Source organism: Pristiophorus japonicus, chromosome 20 (assembly GCF_044704955.1).
Source record: "Pristiophorus japonicus isolate sPriJap1 chromosome 20, sPriJap1.hap1, whole genome shotgun sequence".
NCBI lineage: Eukaryota > Metazoa > Chordata > Chondrichthyes > Pristiophoridae > Pristiophorus > Pristiophorus japonicus.
The window spans coordinates 14,834,731-14,857,801 of NC_091996.1; the positions used below are offsets into that span (position 1 = coordinate 14,834,731).

At 50.3% G+C, this 23,071-nt stretch overlaps 1 protein-coding gene across 2 annotated transcripts in view; it reads left to right on the plus strand.

Annotated features, from left to right (window-relative positions):
* Nucleotides 1-23,071, plus strand: part of LOC139233174 (adenylate kinase isoenzyme 1-like) — a 220,494-nt gene that overhangs the window by 105,683 nt on the left and 91,740 nt on the right. For both annotated transcript variants that reach the window (XM_070863777.1, XM_070863778.1), the window contains one exon: nucleotides 7,334-7,410. In XM_070863777.1, coding sequence (XP_070719878.1) covers nucleotides 7,334-7,410 — 77 coding nt within the window. The remainder of the gene's footprint in view (nucleotides 1-7,333; nucleotides 7,411-23,071) is intronic.

Genomic DNA, 23,071 nt, shown 5'->3' on the forward strand with positions numbered 1-23,071 from the left:
CGGGGCTTCAGTTTAACATCTCATCCGAAAGACGGCAGCTCCGACAGTGCAGCACTCCCTCAGCACTGCACTGGGAGTGTCAGTCTAGATTTATGTGCTCATGTGCCTGGAGTGGGACTGGAACCCTCAACCTTCTGACTCCAAGGTGAGAGTGCTACCCACTGAGCCACAGGTCACTGGTTCATGAGTTCAGGGATTATTTGACTGGTTTTTTAGCGTTATCTGTCGTGCCCTGTGGTGAAGACTGCCAACACTTTTTAGCTCTCAAGGTCTTTTCTTGTGGATCACTTTCACTTAAGGCAATATCAGATCGTTCGCTCATTATACATCTCTCCCGATTTTAATTTCCCCGCTTCTTCTCAATCAGTGTACTGGCCTCCTGACCTTATACTGTGAGGCCATTGTAGGGATTCACCCTCCCGCACTCCCTTTAGAAGGGAGTTCGCATGCATTTGGGGAGGGCTAACAAGGCAAGGGAATACACAATAAATGAGAAGTGTAGAGGAACAGAGGGACCTTGGAGTGCATGTCCACAGATCCCAGAAGGCAGCAGGACAGGTTCATGAGATGGTTAAGAAGGCATACGGAATACTTGCCTTTATTAGCTGAGGTATAGAATACAAGAGCAGGGGGGGTTATGCTTGAACTGTACAAAACACTAGTTAGGCCCACAGCTTGAGTACTGCGTGCAGTTCTGGTCACCACATTATAGGAAAGATGTGATTGCACCAGAGAGGGTACAGAGGGGATTTATGAGGATGTTGCCTGGACTGGAGAATTTTAGTTGAGGAAAGATTGGATAGGCTGGGTTTGTTTTCTTTGGAACAGAGGAGGCTGAGGAGAGACCTTATTGAGGTGCATAAAACTATGAGTGGCCTAGATAGAGTGGATAGGAAGGACCTGTTTCCCTTAGCAGAGGGGTCAACAACCAGGGGGCGTAGATTTAAAGTAATTGGTAGGAGGTATAGAGGGGATTTGAGGGGAGATTTTTTTCACCCAGAGGATGGTGGGGGTCTGGAACTCACTGCCTGAAAGGGCGGTAGAGGCAGAAACCTCACCACATTTAAAAAGTACCTGGATGTGCACTTGAAGTGCCGTAACCTACAGGGCTACGGACCAAGAGCTGGAAAGTGGGATTAGGCTGGATAGCTCTTTGTCGGTCGGCACGGACACGATGGGCCGAAATGGCCTCCTCCCGTGTTGTAAATTTCTCTGATTCTATGAAAGGATGGGTGGAGGCTCTGCCCCTCACCAGGCCCTGTGGAGACCCCCACTGACCCAGCGTACCCAGGTCCTGGCTGGGCGCTGACATGTAGAGAAAGGTACCACCGCTGATTCTTATTGGAACCTCCCGATCCAGAAATGGCCAAACTGGGGTCGAGTTCAGAGAGTCAACAAATTGAATCTCGAGCACCCTGAACAAAATATCCAAGGCGGGATTTTGGCACTGAGGGCGGAGGGGGGGTGGGGGGGCGGTCTGGGCACAGTCTCGAAGTCAGTTGTGTTGCCACCTTTGCGATGTGATTGCTGAGATGTCAGTGTCGAGCGCGCACCGTGCAATCGGTGGTTGTTCCACCTGTGGCGGAAGTGACATTGACATTAATGTACCTTTCACATCAGAGTTCACCAAGGGGGCAAAGAGGCCTCCTGCATGATTCTCATTTGGAATCTGTTTGGGTGGGGGGAGGGGGGCAAGGGTGGGTGAGGGGGATAGGTGGGGGGAGAAGGGGTGGAGGGGAAGGGGTGGAGGGGAAGGGTGGGGGGGGAGAGGGGATGGATGGTGGTGAGGGAACGGGTGGGGGAGGAGAAAGGGGTGGGGGGGAAGGGTGGGGGGAGAAGGGATGAATGGTGGTGAGGGAACGGGTGGGGGAGGAGAAAGGGGTGGGGGGGAAGGGTGGGGGGAGAAGGGATGAATGGTGGTGAGGGAACGGGTGGGGGAGGAGGAAGGGGTGGAGGGGAAGGGTGGGGGGGAAGGGGTGGAGGGGAAGGGTGGGGGGGGAGAAGGGATGGATGGTGGTGAGGGAACGGGTGGGGGAGGAGAAAGGGGTGGGGGGGAAGGGTGGGGGAGAAGGGGTGGAGGGGAAGGGTGGGGGGGGAGAAGGAATGGGTGGTGGTGAGGGAACGGGTGGGGGAGGAAGAAGGGGTGGGGGGGAAGGGGTTGGGGGTGGGGTGAGGTGCTGCTCAGGGGTTTTGAAAATTGGATAAAGTGAAAGCGGGCACACAACCCAGAGCTTCTGCCTCTTTCCATTTAAATTGTTTTACAGTTGGGGAGGTTTTATTTGTTAAAGAAAGACTTGCATTTATATAGTGCCTTTTCCGGCCTCTGGCCAAAGCACTTTCCAGCCGATGAAGCACTTTTTAAGTGTGCTCAGTGGTATAATGTAGGAAACACTACAGGTAATTTGTGCACAGCAAGGTCCCATAATCTGCTTTTGACGGATGTTGGTCGAGGGATAAATATTGGCGTGTGATCCTTTACATCCCCCAGGGGCCCTGATCCGGTGCTCAGCACTCACACTGAGTTCAGTGCAAACTCGAGAATTGTTTTGCCAATTTCCACACACTCTGAAACTTAACTTTGCGGCCTTGGTTTTACGTCTCATCGGAAAGACGGCCCCCCCTGACTGTGCAGTGCTCCCTCAGTACTGCGTGGCAGCAAATACAAGGCTTGTGGGCGCCACCAAGCTGTCACGCGCCACATTGTACTTTGACTTCACTGGACTGTGACCTTCACCTCGGGCATCTGGGTTCAAATTCATCCCACACACTGATGGCACGAACGTTTCAGCTGTCTGCTAGCTATAAGGGGCCCCACATCCGATGAGAATACCCAAATTCAATCAGGTTCCTAGTATCGTTGCCAGTCAGTCTGTCTTTTGGGACATTGGGTGAGGGAAGAAGGATGCCCCTAATTGGCACTGAATCGGGGAAGCCACAAGATGGCGCAGTGCTGCTCTGGGTTTAAAAAAAATTGTTCCTGGGATGTGGGTGTCGCTGGCATTTATTGCCCATCCCTAATTGCCCTTGAGAAGGTGGTGGTGAGCCGCCTCTTGAGCCGCTGCAGTCCATGTGGTGAAGGTGCCCCCCACAGTGCTGTTAGGGATTGTGACCCAGCGACGATGAAGGAATGGCCGATATACTTCCAAGTCAGGATGGTGTGTGGCTTGTAGGGGAAGTTCTGGAGTAGTAGGGGGTAACCCTCTGAAGCTGGTACTAAGGCAATATGTTGGGACCGACTGCTTGGAACTTCACTCTGTGCCTAGCTGTAATGTATGCACCAGTGAGTATGCTCACAGATGTGTCGAGCTGTTGCATTGTGAGTGGCTTAGCCAGTCACGTGATGTTCGCAAGACTCAATAAAACCCCAGTCAGTTGGGTCGAGGTCATCCACGATGAGGTATGCAGTTGTGAGCCTAGTGGACGAACTGGTAATGTGTAGTGCGATTGTTAAACCGTTGTTAATAAACCAACTAGTTCTTAATAGCAACGCGTGTTGCTCTGAATTCGTAAGTAAAGAACCCATGAAGCAAATACATTGCACTAGCCATGCTCTATCTGACCGGGCAGTTCTTAGTGCTGGTACTGGGTACTTGTGAGGAAAGGTGCTCCAGTCCCCAAGCGGTAATATCCCTCGCAAAGCAAGAATGGTCAGTGCCAGAGCATGTCGAGCGCTATTGCTGCTTGGTGAAGTGATGGGTCCAGACTTTCCCCATCTCATCCACGCAGGGGTGCTGAGCACAGGCCTTGCACTCAGCCCGAGCAGAAGCAGTGTGGACACCAGAGGGCGCTCTCACACGTCCAGTTCCTGTAGGCCATTGGACTCCAGCCTCTCCTCCCAGCGAATGATATCAGCAGGCAAGGGAGGGCGGGGGACTGAACAGTCTACAAATAACATGGACAATAATTCCACCAAAATAGCTTCATCTTCATCCAGAATTAGACATGTCCAAATGTGCACAAGTATATTGGATAAAGTGCTTCAGAGAGAGGTTATCCTTTGCACTTTTATTATTGACAGATCTTTGTACCGTTGCCTATCTGTTAAAAAGATAAAAATAGAACTTGCATTTATATAGTGCCTTTCACAAGCTCAGGACATCCCAAAACACTTTACAGCCAATGAAGTATTTTTGGCATGTAGTCACTGTTGTAATGCAGGTAAACACAGCAGCCAATTTGTGCACAGCAAACTCCCACAAACAGCAACGTGATTAATGACCAGACAATCTGGTTCTATTATGTTGCTTGAGGGATAAATATTGGCCAGGACATCTTGGAGAACTCCCTGCTCTTCTTTGCAAAAGTGCCATGGGATCACCTGAGAGAGCAGACGGGGCCTCTGTTTAACATCTCATCCGAAAGACGGCACCTCCAGCAGTGCAGCACTCCCTCAGCACTGCACTTGGAGTGTCAGCCTAGATTTATGTGCTCATGTACCTGGAGCAGGACTTGAACTCACAATTTTCTGACCCAAAGGCAAGTGTGCTACCCACTGAGCCACAGCTGACAATGTTGGAGTGACACGTCACTAGTTGGTGAGTTTTTAATGTTATCTCTCGGCCCTGTCCCGAGGACGTCCAACTTTTACGTCCACCTGAGAGAGCAGACGGGGCGTTAGTTTAACGTCTCACCTCCAACAGCGCAGCGCTCCCTCAGCACTGCACTGGGAGTGTCAGGCTAGATTTTGTGCTCAAGTCGCTGGGCACAACCTAGGTTGTGGGTTCAAGTCCCACTCCAGCGACTGTGCGTGCAATATCCACTGCCAGTGATTGGGATTGAGCCCAGAGCTGTCAGCCCCAAGGAAATCCTCGGTGTGAGATTTTTTTTTACGGGGTACGTGAGATGTTGCCTCACACCAACCCATATGGAGGTTGAAACGGGCAAGTTACATCCGTCATGGGCGGTCAAATAGTTTTAATGTATTCTCCTCTCCTTTGTTGCCCTCTTTGTCTCTTTCATTTTTTCCGTGTTTTCCTTTTGTTTCTTTCGCTGGCCACCCTGTGACACGAAGCCAGAGAATTGTCAGGAATTCTCCAGGCCCCACAAGGAAACCTTGGGTCTTCCTGGGCTTTCCTGCCCCTGTCCCGATTCTGATCCCCATGGACGACCCTATCACCCCCCCCCCCCCGGCCCCACCACCACTCTAATGCCTACCTTGGTGCTAGGGGTCACTTCCTCGGACTGGATTTTCGGCTTTGCTGATTTCGGGGCGATAATGGCGACGGGACGGTAACGTTTGTGCTCAGGAGTAGTCTGCGCCTCAGTAAGTAACATCGGGGCCCTGAGTGTGGGGCGCAACGCGAAGGGAGGAATTGTATACCTTTCCTGCTGCTAGGATGGGAAACTCCCGAGCTAAAGAGCCGGACTGGGAGCGCTCCGAGAGACGCCTGGGGAGAAAAAAAATGGAAAAAACATTCCCAATACATAGCCCACGCCACCACAACATAAATCACAGAAAACATTCAAAGAAAAAACAATCGCACTTACCTTTGGACGGCGTTACTTGCCTCTCTGCAGTCTGTAGAGGTTCCCCGCCCTGAGTTCCCAGGGAGGCATGCTTCTAGGTGGACAGGTCGGGATGAAGTCAAAACTCGCACTGGTGTTGCAACCAGCAGCGTTGTTTTAGTTTCTCCTAGGAGTGGAAACATCCTCTCTGCATCCACCTTGTCGAGCCCCCTTATTATCTTATATGTTTCGATAAGATCACCTCTCATTCTTCTGAACTCCAATGAGTAGAGGCCCAACCTAATCAACCTTTCCTCATTACTCAACCCCCTCATCTCCAGAATCAACCGAGTGAACCTTCTCTGAACTGCCTCCAAAGTAAGTATATCCTTCCTTAAATACGGAGAACAAAACTGTGCCCTGTACAGTTAAGCAGGACTTCTCTGCTTTTATACTCTATTCTGTTCTGTATATAGGTATATTAGTGTATATAGGTACTACTGTATATAGGTATAAACAAGTGAATCTATTTTCCTCGGTCTTGTTCATTACATCACGTATATGATTCTGATTCTGAAAACATAGGCTAGTATATTCAACAATGAAAGCATATATTCTGTGTCAAATAGGTATATATTCTGTATCTGGTAACATTGCAAGACTAGATCTCTATATATATATATATATGCAAATTTCTCTCAACAACACGTGGAATAAAACAGGCTAGTACATATTCTGTTCTGTATATCGGTACATTAGTGTATATAGGTACTTCTGTATATCGGTACATTAGTGTGTACAGGTACTTCTGTATATCGGTACATTAGTGTATATAGGTACTTCTGTATATCGGTACATTAGTGTGTACAGGTACTTCTGTATATCGGTACATTAGTGTATATAGGTACTTCTGTATATCGGTACATTAGTGTATACAGGTACTTCTGTATATCGGTACATTAGTGTATATAGGTACTTCTGTATATCGGTACATTAATGTATATAGGTACTTCTATATATCGGTACATTAGTGTATACAGGTACTTCTGTATATCGGTACATTAGTGTGTACAGGTACTTCTGTATATCAGTACATTAGTGTATACAGGTACTTCTGTATATCAGTACATTAGTGTGTACAGGTACTTCTGTATATCGGTACATTAGTGTATACAGGTACTTCTATATATCGGTACATTAGTGTGTACAGGTACTTCTGTATATCGGTACATTAGTGTATATAGGTACTTCTGTATATCGGTACATTAGTGTATACAGGTACTTCTGTATATCGGTACATTAGTGTATATAGGTACTTCTGTATATCGGTACATTAATGTATATAGGTACTTCTATATATCGGTACATTAATGTATACAGGTACTTCTGTATATCGGTACATTAGTGTGTACAGGTACTTCTGTATATCAGTACATTAGTGTATACAGGTACTTCTGTATATCGGCACATTAGTGTATACAGGTACTTCTGTATATCGGTACATTAGTGTGTACAGGTACTTCTGTATATCGGTACATTAGTGTATACAGGTACTTCTATATATCGGTACATTAGTGTGTACAGGTACTTCTATATATCGGTATAAACAAGTGAATCTATTTTCCTCGGTCTTGTTTTTTCCCTCTTATTGTCGATTCTATTTCAACCTATTTGGGAGGCCTTATATTTTTTTCCCACATTTATTTGGTGGGCCTATGTTCTTTGGTGGGCCTGGGGCTGCAGCCCCCTCCGCCCTGTGGTGAATCCGCCCCGGGCCGGAAGGCCGGTGGATTTTCAGGGACTGTATTTTTAAGGCTCCCCGTATTCTGGGTGCAGCGAAAGTGTCGCAGCAGAAGGTTTCACTTGGTTTTCTGTTTCTTCCCTTCAGAGACGACTGGACTGGAGACGCTGCCGGTCTCCGACCAGGGCGAGCGAGAGCAGGAAAGGCCGGAGCCAGGCGTGCAGGTGAGTGAACGCTCCCACCACAGGGATTCTCGGCCCGCTCCACCCTACACAACCACGCTCGCCAAGCAGTCATGTCCGGGCCCCCTCGCCGGCCCTCCCGGCCAGTGAAGGCATGAGGAGCGATAGCAGAAGAGCTCTGGTGCCCCACATTACAGTCCAACCCCCTTTTTGGATGGCTCGCAGAATGAAGCAGGTGCTGAATGAAAAAGAAAACTTGCATATGAGAAAGAAAGAAAGCAAGACTTGCATTTATATAGCACCTTTCCTGATCACCAGACGTCTCAAAGCGCTTTACAGCCAATGAAGTACTTTTGGAGTGCAGTCACTGTTGTAATGTGGGCAACGCGACAAACAACTTGCGCACAGCAAGCTCCCACAAACAGCAATGTGATAATGACCAGATCATCTGTTTTTTTGTAATGGTGATTGAGGGATAAATATTGACCAGGACACCGGGGAGAACTCCCCTGCTCTTCTTCAAAATAGTGCAGTGGGATCTTTTACGTCTACCTGAGAGAGCAGACGGGGTGTCAGTTTAACGTCTCATCCGAAAGACGGCACCTCCGACAGTGCAGCACTCCCTCAGCACTGCACTGGGGGTATTAGCTTGGATTGTTTGTGCTGAAGTCACTGGAACTTGGGCCTTGAACCCACAACCACCTGACTCAGAGGCGAGTGTGCTACCCACTGAGCCATAGCTGACACTCGAGCTATATATATACAGCAGCAATGTTCCCTCTTATTTTTCTTTTGGGTGCACGGCCCCTTTAAGCAGCGACGTGGCCCACTCCCAGTTTCACAGCAAAACTAACGTTGATAGAGCCAGTGCCAGGCTGCGTGGGATTGGCAGAGAGCTAACGCGGCCTATAGGGAATGTTGTAGAGCGCCTTTCACAACCTCAGGACGCCCCAAAGTGCTTCACAGCCAATGAGGTCCTTTCAGAAGTGTAGTCGCCAATGTTCCCGTTAATCTTTGGAGATAGGGACTGCAGCACCTTTAAGGGGCTGCGCGGCCAATTTAAAATGCCGCACACTCGTGTTCTTTCCGGTTCAAAAAGCGGTGCGCCGGCGCCAGAACTGAAGAGCGCTGCACGTCCTCGTGGCTGCGCTGTTTAAAGGGAACCCTGATCGTCATTGTCGGAAATGCCTTGGCTGATTTGTGCATGGCAAGATCCCACACACAGCAATGTGATAGTGAGCAGATAATCAGTTTTTTGTTCTGGTGATTGAGGGATAAATATTGACTGGGACGCCGGGGGATAACTCCCCCCTGCTCTTCTTCACAATAGTGCCGTGGGGTTTTTTTTTACGTCCACCTGAGAGAGCAGACGGGGCCTCGGTTTAAGGTCCGTTCTGAAAAACGGCACCTCCGACAGTCCAGCACTCCCTCAGCACTGCGCTGGAGTGCCAGCCTAGGTTTTTGCGCGCAAGTTTCTGGAGTGGGACATCGAACCCACAACCTTCTGACTCGGAGGCGAGAGCGCTGCCCACTGAGCAATAGCAAGGAGACTGGCACGGCCTGGAAGGACGCGAGGGCTGAGGGGTTGAGCTGCCAGCACTGTGGTGCATGTTAGCTGGAGGTAGCCACGTTGCCACGCAGATGCGTCCCATTGGGAAACCCATGTCGATAGTGGCAGGCAGGTACGCCCCCTGCTGGGGCAAGCGGGTGGGCGGGTGCTGGCAGGTGGGCGTAGTCTGTCTCTGGTGCCATCTAAACTGCCTGGCAAACTTCAGTCGCTTCTGCTTTATTCTTCAGAACAGCAAAGATCAAAAGTGATTCCCACTGGGCAACCCGCTGTTGAGTTGACCAAAGAAAAAAGGCAGTGCCTTCTCATTTGGCCCACATCCCAAGAGGAAATAGGAAAGAAACATGAAAGAAAGGGTTTACAAATAGCCTCCGATTGCTGCTACAAATCTTACTGAAGGTTATGTTCAAAAAAACTATCCTGTGAGCAGCAGTCCTGGACGGCCATTTTGTACGGTGTTGAGATGCCATACAAAATTGCGACAATGCCTAAATGTGGAAATTGGGCCCTAATCTTCTCATCCTTATTTTCAAATCCCTCCATGGCCTTGCCATGGCCTTGCCCCCTCCCTATCTCTGTAATCTCCTCCAGCCCCACAACACCCCCCCCCCCCCCCACCCCCCGAGATGTCTGCGCTCTTCTTAACTCTGCACCCCCTGAGCATCCCTGATTATAATCGCTCAACCATTGGTGGCCGTGCCTTCTGTTGCCTGGGCCCCAAGCTCGGGAACTCCCTCCCTAAACCTCTTCTCCTCTCTACCTCGCTTTCCTCCTTGAAGACACTCCGTAAAACTTACCTCTTTGACCAATCTTTTGGTCACCTGCGCCAATTTCTACTTGTGCAGCTCCTGGTCAAATTTTTATCTCGGAACACTACTGCGTAGCACCTTGGGACGTTTCACTACGTTAAAGGCGCCATGTTGTTGTTGTTGTTGTAATCAAACAGGGAATTTAAGAAATCAAATAGAGAATTGAGAAGGAACTTCTTTACCCAGAGAGTGGTGAGAATGTGGAACACGCTACCACAAGGAGTGGTTGAATCGTATAGTATAGATGTATTTAAGGGGAGGCTGGACAAGTATATGAGGGAGAAGGGAAGAGAGGGTTACGCTGATAGATTTAGATGAGGAAAGACGGGAGGAGACTCGAGTGGCACATAAACGCCAGCATGGCCTGGTTGGGCCGAATGGCCTGTTTCTGTGCTGTATATCTGATGTAATGCTGTGTAATTAACTGCGCACTGGCAAACGAACGCTCTGGTGTCAGTACAAAGGCTGGGCAGAAAAGTGAATAGGGAGCTCAATGAGCTTAAATCCAGAAAGCCACCCATTTTCCCAATGGGTAACCCCAACTATACGCCCATTAGCCAAAGCAACATTTGCTGTTGGGTGCTTCCGATCACATATTGTCACCAAATCCGCCTAGGTCCACCTCCCTAACATCGCCCGACTCCACCCCTGCCTCAGCTCAGCTGCTGCTAAAACCCTCATCCGTGCTTTTGTTACCTTGAGACTTGACTCTTCCAACACACTTCTGACCGGCCTCCCATCTGCCACCCTCTATAGACTTGGGCTCATCCAGAACTCGGCAGCCCGTGTCGTAACTCGCACCAATTCCCGCTCACCCATTACCCCTGTGCTCGCTGACCTACACTGGCACTGGTTAAGCAACGCCTCAATTTTAAAATTCTCATCCTTGTTTCCAAATCCCTCCATGGCCTCGCCCCCTCCCTATCTCTGTAATCTCCTCCAGCCCCACAAGCCCCCGCCACCGCCCCCCCGAGATGTCTGCACCCCTCTAATTCTGCCCTCCTGAGCATCCCTGATTATAATCGCTCAACCATTGGTGGCCGTGCCTTCTGTTGCCTGGGCCCCAAGCTCTGGAATTCACTTCCTAAACCTCCCTGCCTCTCTACCTCTTTCTCCTCCTTTAAGACGCCCCTTAAAACCTACCTCTTTGAATAAGCTGTAATTCACTTTGGGTCGTCCTGAGGTCATGAATGCCGCTATATAAAGATGCAAGTCTTTTTTTCTTTGGGCATAGATCTGGCCTGTTTGATGCCTCTTCACAGTGACACTGAAGTTGGGGTGCTCAGTGGGGTGGGAGAACGGAAGTTGCATCCCACCACTGCCGTTGCACCATGCGGTACTTGTTGTGTATCTGTAAAGCATGCACTCCCATGTTTCGCCACCAGGGAGCTCATCTCCTGAAGTCCCAAGGGATCCCAGCATCCCTTGGGAGCACTGTATATAAGCCGGCCCCGAAGACCTGTTCCTCACTCTGCAGTGTCTTATTAAAGACTGAGGTCACTGTTACTTTAACCTCCCTTTGTGCAGCCTCATCTGTGTTAGGAACACAATAACGGCCGACGAGTATACGAATCCAACACAAAGATGCAGCAAACTGTGGGCATCCTGGAGAAGTTCTCGGAGGGTGAGGACTGGGAAGCCTATGTCGAACGGCTAGACCAGTACTTTGTAGCCAACGAGCTGGACGGAGAAGGAAGCGCTGCAAAAAGGAGAGCGGTCTTCCTCACGGTTTGCGGGGCACCGACCTACAGCCTCATGAAGAATCTTCTGGCTCCGGTGAAACCCGCAGATAAGTCGTATGAGGAGCTGTGTACACTGGTTCGGGAGCATCTTAACCTGAGGGAGAGCGTGCTGATGGCGAGGTATCGGTTCTACACGTGGCAGCGATCTGAAGGTCAGGAAGTGGCGAGCTACGTCGCCGAGCTAAGGCGACTTGCAGGACAATGTGAGTTTGATGGCTACCTGGAGCAAATGCTCAGAGACTTTTTTGTACTGGGCATTGGCCACGAGACCATCCTATGAAAACTTTTGACTGTAGAGATATCGACCCTCAGTAAGGCCATTGCGACAGCACAGGTGTTTGTGTCCACCAGTGACAACACCAAACAAATCTCTCAGCACACAAGTGCTAGCAATGTTCATAAATTAACTGGAACTGTGTATGTGAGCAGAAATGTACAGGACAGAAACCACGAGTCTGCAACTGCCAGCAGGCCTCAGGTGACCCAGATGACTCAGAGTCCACAACAAAGGATGAATGCAAGGCAATTCACACCTTGTTGGCGTTGTGGAGGCTTCCATTCAGCCAATTCATGCCGCTTCAAAGGGTATGTTTGCAAGAGGTGTGGAACAATGGGGCAACTCCAACGAGCTTGCAGACGAGCTGCAAGCTCTGCAAAACCTGCTAACCACCACGTGGCAGAGGAAGATCGGTCCATGGTGGATCAAAGCAATTTTGAGCCTGAGAGAGAGGAGGCAGATGCTGAAGTACACGGGGTGCACACATTTTCGACGAAATGTCCACCTATAATGCTAAAATTGAATGGCTTACCCATAGCCATGGAACTGGACACTGGCGCTAGCCAATCCATTATGAGTAAAAAGATGTTTGAGAGACTGTGGTGCAACAAGGCATTCAGACCAGCCCTGAGCCCCATCCACACAAAACTGAGAGCATACACCAAAGAGCTTATCACTGTCCTGGACAGCACCATGGTCAAGGTCACCTACGAGGGCATAGTGCACGAACTGCCACTCCCGAGCGATGGCCCCACACTGCTTGGAAAGAGCTGGCTGGGCAAAATCCGCTGGAACTGGGATGACATCCGAGCGATATCACATGTCGATGAGGCCTCATGTACCCAGGTTCTTAACAAATTTCCTTCCCTTTTTGAGCCAGGCATTGGAAACTTTTCCGGGGCAAAGGTGCAAATCCACTTGGTCCCAGAGGCACGGTCCATTCACCACAAGGCACGAGCGATAGCTCACATGATGAGGGAGAGAGTGGAAATCGAGCTGGACAGGCTGCAACACGAGGGTATCATCTCCACAGTGGAATTCAGCGAGTGGGCCAGCCCGATTGTTCCAGTACTCAAAAGTGATGGCACGGTCAGGATTTGCGGCGATTATAAAGTAACTATTAATCGTTTCTCGCTACAGGACCAATACCCACTACCTAAGGCAGATGACCTATTTGCGAGGCTGGCAGGAGGCAAGACGTTCACCAAGCTTGACCTGACTTCGGCTTACATGACGCAGGAGCTGGAGGAGTCTTCGAAGGGCCTCACCTGCATCAACACGCACAAGGGACTGTTCATCTACAACAGATGCCCGTTTGGAATTCGGTCAGCTGCAGCGATCTTCCAGAGAAACATGGAGAGCCTACTCAAGTCGGTACCACATACGGTGGTCTTTCAGGACAACATATTGGTCACGGGTCGGGACACCGTCGAGCACCTACAAAACCTGGAGGAGGTCCTCCAGCGACTGGATAGCGTAGGGCTGCGGCTAAAGAGGTCGAAATGCGTCTTCATGGCAACAGAAGTGGAGTTTGTGGGGAGAAAGATCGTGGCGGACGGTATTCAGCCCACAGACGCCAAGACAGAGGCTATCAGGCACGTGCCCAGGCCACAGAACGTCACGGAGCTGCGGTCGTTCCTGGGACTCCTCAACTATTTTGGTAACTTCCTACCGGGGTTAAGCACCCTTTTAGAGCCCCTACATGTGTTGTTGCGTAAAGGTAAAAACTGGGTATGGGGAAAAAAAACAAGTAATTGCTTTTGAGAAAGTCAGAAACATTTTATGCTCCAACTAGCTGCTTGTATTGTATAACCCGTGTAAAAGACTTGTGCTAACATGTGACGCATCGTCATACGGAGTCAGGTGTGTATTACAACAAGCTAACGTTGCAGGGAAGTTGCAACTAGTCGCCTATGCTTCCAGAAACTTGTCTAAGGCCGAGAGGGCCTACAGCATGATTGAGAAAGAGGTATAGCGTGTGTGTTCAGGGTAAAGAAAATATATCAGTACCTGTTTGGTCTCAAATTTGAGCTGGAAACCGATCACAAGCCCCTCACATCCCTGTTCGCTTAAAAAAAGGGGATAATTACTAATGCCTCAGCTCGCATACAAAGGTGGGCACTCGCACTATCAGCGTATAACTATACCATCCGCCACAGGCCAGGCACCGAGAACTGTGTGAATGCTCTCAGTCGGCTACCATTGCCCACCACAGGGGTGGAAATGGCGCAGCCTGCAAACTTGTTGATGGTCATGGAAGCGTTTGAAAATGATAAATCACCTGTCATGGCCCGCCAGATTAGGACTTGGACCAGCCAAAATCCTCTGCTGTCCAGAGTAAAAAACTGTGTACTGCATGGGAGCTGGGCCAGCATCCCCGTTGAAATGCAAGAGCCAATCAAGCCGTTCCAGCGGCGAAAGGACGAGCTGTCCATTCAGGCAGACTGTCTGTTGTGGGGTAACCGCGTAATGCTACGAAAAAAGGGCAGGGAGACGTTCATCTCGGATCTCCACAGCACACTCCCAGGTATAGAAATGATGAAAGCGATAACCAGATCCCACGTGTGGTGGCCCGGTATCGACTCTGACTTAGAGTCCTGTGTACGGCAATGCAGCGTATGTGCTCAGTTGAGCAACGCGCCCAGAGAGGCACCACTAAGTTTGTGGTCCTGGCCCTCCAGACCATGGTCGAGGATCCATGTCGACTATGCGGGCCCGTTTCTCAGTAAAATGTTCCTGATGGTGCTGGATGCTTTTTTAAAATGGATTGAATGTGAAATAATGTCGGGAAGCACCGCCACCGCCATCACTGAAAGCCAGAGGGCCATGTTTGCCCCCCACGGCCTGCCTGACATACTGGTCAGTGACAACGGGCCATGTTTCACCGAATTTAAAGAATTCATGACCCGTAATGGGATCGAACATGTCACCTCGGCCCCGTTTAAACCAGCCTCCAATGAGCAGGCAGAGTGGGCAGTACAAACAATCAAACAGAGCCTTAAACGAGTCACAGAAGGCTCACTCCAAACCCGCCTGTCCCGAGTACTGCTCAGCTACCGCACGAGACCCCACTCACTCACAGGGGTGTCCCCCGCTGAGCTACTCATGAAAAGGACACTTAAAACCAGACTCTCGCTGGTTCACCACAACCTGCATGATCAGGTAGAGAGCAGGCGGCAGCAACAAAATGTAAACGATGGTCGCGCCACTGTGTCACGGGAAATTGATCTGAATGACCCTGTGTATGTGCTAAACTATGGACATGGTCCCAAGTGGATCGCGGGCACGGTGATAGCTACAGAAGGGAATAGGGTGTTTGTAGTCAAACTAGACAATGGACAAATTTGCAGAAAGCACCTGGACCAAACGAGGCTGCGGTTCACAGGCTGCCCTGAACAACCCACAGCCGACACCATCTTTTTCGAGCCCACAACACACACGCAAAGGATCAACGACACCACGCTGAACCAGGAAATCGAGCCCATCACACCCAACAGCCCAGCAAGGCCAGGCTCACCTAGCAGCCCTGCAGGGCCAACAACACGCCAGCCCAGCGAGGGCACAGCCAACACACCAGAACAGGCATTTGTACCGAGGCGGTCCACCAGGGAAAGAAAGGCTCCCGACCGCCTCACCTTGTAAATAGTTTTCACTTTGACTTTGCGGGGGGGAGTGATGTTGTGTATCTGTAAAGCATGCACTCCCATGTTCCGCCACCAGGGAGCTCATCCCCTGAAGTCCCAAGGGATCCCAGCATCCCTTGGGAGCACTGTATATAAGTTAGCCCTTAAGGCCTGTTCCTCATTCGGGAGTGTCTTATTAAAGATTGAGGTCACTGTTACTTTAACCTCCCTCTGTGTTAGGAACACAATAGTACCATGCATTGAGCTGTGTCTGCCTGCCATCTTTTACCCTCATCTTACCCTGAGTCGGTGCTTTAAGAGACTAAACGTGGCCAGCTCGGGCCTTCTACCAAGCCCAGTGAAAAATTAGCTGGGCCAGCTGCTGCCTTCGTTCTTTAGTGATGTATTAAGTAATGCGATAGGGTTGCACAAATAAAGGAGCTTGTCTGTGTAACTCGGGGTCACAACCTGATGGACACCAGCCCTTGCTCCAAAAATAGAAGATTCTAAATGTCATTCAAGTCAACTTTTGGAGTTCAAATTACCCCGAAAGTCTTCAGATGGACATAGAATCATAGAACGGTTACAGCACAGAATGAGGTCATTCGGTTCACCGAGCCCGTGCCGGCTCTCTGCAAGTCTCTCAGCCAGTCCCACTCCCCCGCCCTTTCCCTGTCGCCCTGCAAGTGTTTTTCCTTCAGGTGCTGATCCAACTCCTGTGTTCATCACCATGGACAGATTCAAAATGTTAAGAATGTTTCATCTTGCTCTGTTTGCATTTTTTACTTGGCTGCTTCATGGCTGCTTTGCTCAGCGAGTCACTGCGCTGCGCTCTCCCTGCACCAAGTTGGCCAAATGCTCATGTTAGGCATTCCAAAGGGAGAGTCCTCGGCCGGTTAAGCCAATGTGTATCTGAGCAAGGTTCCACCTTCCAGATTCAGTCCCTCCTCAGTGGCAGGTCTCAGCCAGGAGGGCAGTCGGGGTGTGGCAACTGGCTTCTGTGTCCCTGGATTAGATAGGGGGGAAATTGGCTACAGCTCCTGCTCGATAGTGTCAGCTGTGGCTCAGTGGGTGGCACCATCACCTTTGAGTCAGAAGGTCGTGGGTTCAAATCCCACTCCACGGACTTGAGCACAAAAATCTCGACTGAAGCTCCCAGTGCAGTGCTGAGGGAGTGCTGCACTGTCGGAGGTGCCGTCTTTCGGATGAGACGTTAAACCGAGGCCCCATCTGCTCTCTCAGATGGATGTAAAAGATCCCATGGTGCTATTTTGAAGAAGAGCAGGGGAGTTATCCCCAGTGTCCTGGGCTAATATTTATCCCTCAATCAACATATCAAAAAGAGATTATCTGGTCATTATCACATTGCTGTTTGTGGGAGCTGGTGTGCGGAAGTTTGCTGCCGCGTTTCCCACATTACAACAGTGACGACACTCCAAAAGTACTTCATGGCTGTAAAGCGCTTTGAGATGTCCGGTGATTGTGAAAGTCACTTAATAAATGCAAGTCTTTCTTCCTTTTTATGTGTGAGTGCTGGTTGAGGAATTGGCTTTCTTGACCACTTAGCATAGTGATTCCCACTGTTTAGGTTGACAAGTTGGGAATGGCTACTGAACAGGGTGAGGAGGTGGTTGTATCCTAGAATGAGGTCGAGAGGAAGGGGCTGGGAAGAAACTGCACACAAATCACCAGGCTTCATCGAGACTAGCTTGATGGTAGATTTTCTTTCTTCTTCAGTGCTGTCTCTAAGAAGTTCCTGCCTATCATTTAATATTGTTAGGAAACTCAAAAACGCTCTCACTCAGTCATTACATGGTGCTGATAGCCAAGTGTCAGATATATTTATACAATTGAGATTGGGAGAGAAATAGTGGACATATGATGAAGGTTTGTGTTGCACAGGCTAGTTCTATGACATGTTATGCATCAATGAAAGATTGTTTTGGTAACTTGGGCCCAAAGTCACCAAAATTAAATTTAAGCAACGACACAACACAACAACAACTTATATTGACACAGGGCCCTTAATGGAGAAGAGCTTCTCACCAACTCTAAAAGGAAGGATATACTTGCCTGAGAGGGAGTGCAATGAAAGTTCACCAGACTGATTCCTGGGATGGGGGGATTGTCCTATGAGGAGAGATTGAGTAGACGAGGCCTATATTCTCTAAAGTTTAGAAGAATGAGAGGTGATCTCATTGAAACATACAAAATTCTTACAGGGCTTGACAGGGTAGATGCAGGGAGGATGTTTCCCCGGGCGGGGAGTCTAGAACCAGGGGTCACAGTCTCAGGATAAGGTGTCGGCCATATAGGACTGAGATGAGGAGACATTTCTTCACTCAGAGGGTGGTGAATCTTTGGAATTCTCTACCCCAGAGGGCTGTGGAGGCTCAGTTGTTGACAGAGATTGATAGATTTTTGGATATTAAGGGCATCAAAGGATATGGGGATAGTGCAGGAAAGTGGAGTTATGGTCGTTTTTTTGCCTCTCCCAGGTGATGACATACCTGAGGGTGGCAGGGGGTTAGGAACTGTCTCGTCATGATGTTCCAGGCAGCATGAGTGTGGGGTAGACTTGATGGACCAGCTGGCCTTTTTCTGCCCGTCCTCTCTGCAGGTTTGTATGTTGGGAAATGCAGGGACTGTTGTTCAGTTGTCAAATTATGTTTCCAGAAGCTTTAAAAAAAAAAAGTAGCTGCCCATTCTCCGAGACTGCCCACCGACACTCACTGTCGAGGTTCACACATGCCGAATGGTCCGTTGGATAAGGGTAGAGCAGGGCTGGTGATTGCCGTGGAACCATGCCCCGGTGTGAGTCAAAGCCTTCGGCGAAAGAGAGCGCATCATTGGAAAACTGAAGGTCTGAGCTGCTTGGTGAGCCTCTCGTTGTCTTCCCTTCCGTCTCTGTGCTCAGCATTCCCCACAGCTGGAGTGGATCATGCCTCCCAGTGGCGATGCATATTGGAGTCGCTGCACTGTATCAGCACACTACCCCGTGCTTTGTGCCGAATTAGCTGATTTCATCCAGGGCAGTGTATTGTATGCATCTCTGAGGATGCTCACAGGTTTGTCGAACTGTTGCCATCTTCATCCCCGGCAACCAAATTTTAATTTGATCCAATAATGTAAAAATTGGTTTACTTTGTCGGTTTTAGTGTCCCTTTTAAGGGGGGCACTTGATTTATAGTTTTCACCAAAATAGTGTAGAGCTGTTGAAATGGAGCACGCGGTGTCCACCGGTACGCTCGCGGCCTTCCGCGAGAGGAGGGCGTCGGAGGGACTGGAGTGCATCATCACCCCCGGCAACCAAATTTTAATTTGATTCTTCAAGGTTAAAAGTTTAATTTGATTACATTTGTCGGTTTTAGTGCCCATTTAATAAGGGGGGGCACTTGATTTATTGTTTTACCAAAATAGTTGTAGAGCTGTTGAGTTGGGAGTGGCTTAGCCAGTCATGTGATGTTCACAGGACTCAATAAAACCCCGGCCAGTTGGGTTCGGGGGATCCACGATGAGGCAGGTGGTTGTGAGCCCGGTGGATGAACTGATAATGTGCAGTGTGATTGTTAAACCTTTTGCTAATAAACCAACTAGTTCTTAATAGCAATGTGTTGCTATGAATTCTTAAGCAAAGAACCCACGAAGCAAATACATTACAGGTAGTTGTTGTAAGTATAGATATGCCAGGTGGAATAGCCAAATGAGCTTTTATTAATCATAGAATAGTACAGCACTGAAGGTGGCCATTTGGCCCATCGAGTCTGCGCCGGCTCTTTCAAAGAGCAATCCGGTCAGTCCCATTCTCCCGCTCTTTCCCCATATCCCTGCCATTTTTTTTCCTTCAAGTATTTATCCAATTCCCTTTTGAAGGCTACTATTGAATCTGTACGCACCGCCCCATCAGGCAGTTCATTCCAAATCATAACAGCACGCGATGTAAAGAAAATTCTCCTCATCCCCCCCGCTAGTTCTTTTGTCAATTATCTTAAGTCTGTGCCCTCTGGTTATCGCCCCTTCTGCCATTGGAAACAGTTTCTCCTTGTTTACTCTGTCTAAACCATTTATAATTTTGACACCTCTATCAAATCCCCTCTCGGCCTTCTCTGCTCCAAGGAGAGCAACCCCAGCTTCTCCAGTCCAAACATAACTGAAGTCCCTCGACCCTGGTACCATTCTTGTAAATCTGATCCCCCCCCCGCCACCCCCTCCGCCCCCACTCTCCAAGGCCTTGACATATTCATTGAACCCTGCTGGAAAGTTCACATGCGGATATTGTTGAAAACACCAACTAGCCTCAATCGCTGTGTAGACTCATGCATGAAGAATGGCCATCCTTGGATGAGGTAGTGGAGGGCGACTGATGCCTGAGGAACCAAACCCCAGTATCAGAGTCCTTCATACATCGAAAGACGATCAGAGGATACCCAGCAGGAAGTGGGAGAGAAGTCACTGGAAGTGGCCAGAGGCCCAGTTGGAGGAGGCTTTTGCGGAGAGGTGTCAGAGTTCAAGGGGCACGATGACGACAGATTCTGTCAGCCCTGGTAGAGAAGGGGGGCAGGGAGGAGGGCCGTATGCAGCAGACCAGAGTCAGTCTAGCTGGGTTGAGTGCTGGAACGTAGAACTGGAGGAGCTTGCTGAGGTAGGGTAAAACATAAAGACTTAAAGAAAGACTTGCATTTATATAGTGCCTTTCACCGACCACCGGTTACCCCAAAGTGCTTTACAGCCAATGAAATACGTTTGGAGCGTAGTTGCTGTTGTAATGTGGGAAACGCGGCAGCCAATTTGCGCACAGCAAGCTCCCACAAACAGCAACCAGATAATCTGCAGTTTTTTGTTATGTTCATTGAGGGATAAATATTGGCCAGGACACTGGGGATAACTCCCCTGCTCTTTTTCGAAATAAGATCATCAGGAATAGGAGCAGGAGTAGGCCATATGGCCCCTCGAGCCTGCTCCGCCATTCAATAAGACTATAGCTGATCTGATCTTGGCCTCAACTCCACTTTCCTGCCCGCTCCCCGTAACCCTCAACTCCCTTATCGTTCAAAAATCTGTCGATCGCCACCTTTAAATATATTCAATGCCCCAGCCTCCACAGCTGTCTGGGGTCGTGGCCGTGGGATCTTTTACGTCCACCTGAGGGAGCAGATGGAGCCTCGATTTTAACGTCTCATCCAAAAGATGGCAGACGAAAGACATGGGTTGAAACATGGGTGATGGGAAGCCAGCAAGGGTCGGGATAAGTACGCGATAGGATGCAAGTGGCAGAGCATTGGAAGTTTAAGAAGAACAGGGGAGGCTGCCAAGCAAAGCATTGGAGGGTGAGCAGTAAGGTGTTGAAATGGCCGATCTATATCAGTGAGTGTGAACTAAGGACATAGAGAGGTGTCATTGTGGAGGGGGAGGTGGGCCCATTGGATCCTCGGAGCTTTTTGAACTTAAATTTTGAATGCTTTTCATATGAGCAGAAAGCTCGCTGTCTCTTTATTGCCATTGAAATGTAACAGCCTTTTTTCTGTGTTCAGAAAGAGCACACTCAAGCAGGTCCTTTTTTTTTTTACCTCAAATCTGGCACCAAGCTTATGGTCTAGTGATACCCACCCTCCTGTATGGCTCAGAGACATGGACTATATACAGTAGACACCTCAAACCGCTGGAGAAATACCACCAGCGATGCCTCTGCAAGATCCTGCAAATCCCCTGGGAGGACAGACGCACCAACGTTAGCGTCCTCGATCAGGCCAACATCCCCAGCATCGAAGCACTGACCGCACTCGACTAGCTCCGTTGGGCGGGCCACATTGTTCGCATGCCTGACACAAGACTCCCAAAACAAGCGCTCTACTCGAAACTCCTACACAGCAAGCAAGCCCCAGGTGGGCAGAGGAAATGTTTCAAGGACACCCTCAAAGCCTCCTTGATAAAGTGCAACATCCCCACTGACACCTGGGAGTCCCTGGCCCAAGACCGCCCTAAGTGGGGGAAGAGCATCCGGGAGGGCGCTGAGCACCTCGAGTCTCGTCGCCGAGAGCATGCAGAAAGCAAGCGCAGGCAGCGGAAGGAGCGTGCGGCAAACCAGACTCCCCACCCACCCTTTCCCTCAACCACTGTCTGTCCCACCTGTGACAGAGACTGTAATTGGACAGTACAGTCACCTGAGAACTCATTTATTTAGAGTGGAAGCAAGTCTTCCTCAACATCGAGGGACTGCCTATGATGATGATTTTTGAGTGATAAGGGAGTCAAGGGTTATGGGGAGCGGGCGGGGAAGTGGAGCTGAGTCTATGATCAGATCAGCCATGATCTTATTGAATGGTGGAGCAGGCTCGAGGTGTCTTGCTCTTATTTCTTATGTTCTGATGTACCGGCACTCCTGGCAACAACACACTCTGTTTACACCACACATTAAAACTTAATTAGGCGATAATACAAAGCCTCGGGATTTAATGATGGACTACTTTCCTCTGAGGTTTGGTCGCCGTGACACTAAATGCTAATTAATCTCTCGTGTGTTTGGTGTATTCGTGTTTCAAATGAATTCGCAAAGGTAAAGTAAGTTGCATCAACCCCCACATCCTATCCCATAATAGGTCCCCCGCTCAACTTCTGGCCCTTGACTTCATTGACTCCCGACTGACTTTTCCCCCCACTCCCCACCATCCCCATCCTTGCTCAACCCCCCCACTCCGTGTCCCAGTCTAGACCACCTCTACCCCCCATCCTACACCACCTCCCCCTCCCCTCCTACACCACCTCCCCCTCCCCTCCTACACCACCTCCCCCCCCATCCTACACCACCTCTCCCCCCATCCTACACCCACACCCCCCACATCCTACACCACCTCCCCCCCCCATCTTACACCACCTCTCCCCCCCCATCCTACACCTCCCCCCCATCCTACACCACCTCTCCCCCCCCATCCTACACCCACACCCCCCACATCCTACACCACCTCCCCCTCCCCATCCTACACCACCTCTCCCCCCCCATCCTACACCCACATCCCCCACATCCTACACCACCTCCCCCCCCATCCTACACCACCTCTCCCCCCCCATCCTACACCACCTCCCCCCATCCTACACCACCTCCCCGCCCCCATCCTACACCACTTCCCCGCCCCCATCCTACATCACCTCCACCCCCCCCATCCTACACCACCTCCCCCCCCATCCTACACCACCTCTACCCCCCCCATCCTACACCACCTCTTCCCCCCCCCATCCTACACCACCTCCCCCCCCATTCTACACCACCTCTCCACCCCAATCCTACACCACCTCCCCCCCCCATCCTACACCACTTCCCCGCCCCCATCCTACACCACCTCCCACCCCCATCCTACACCACCTCTCCCCCCCATCCTACACCACATCCCCCCCTCATCCTACGCCTCCCCGCCCCCCCATCCTACACCTCCCCCCTCCATCCTACACCACCTCCCCCCCCATCCTACACCACCTCCCCGCCCCCATCCTACACCACCTCCCCGCCCCCATCCTACACCACCTCCCCCCCCCATCCTACACCACCTCCCCGCCCCCATCCTACACCACCTCCCACCCCCATCCTACATCACCTCCAACCCCCCCATCCTACACCACCTCCACCCCCCCCATCCTAGACCACCTCCCCCCCCATCCTACACCACCTCTTCCCCCCCCCATCCTACACCACC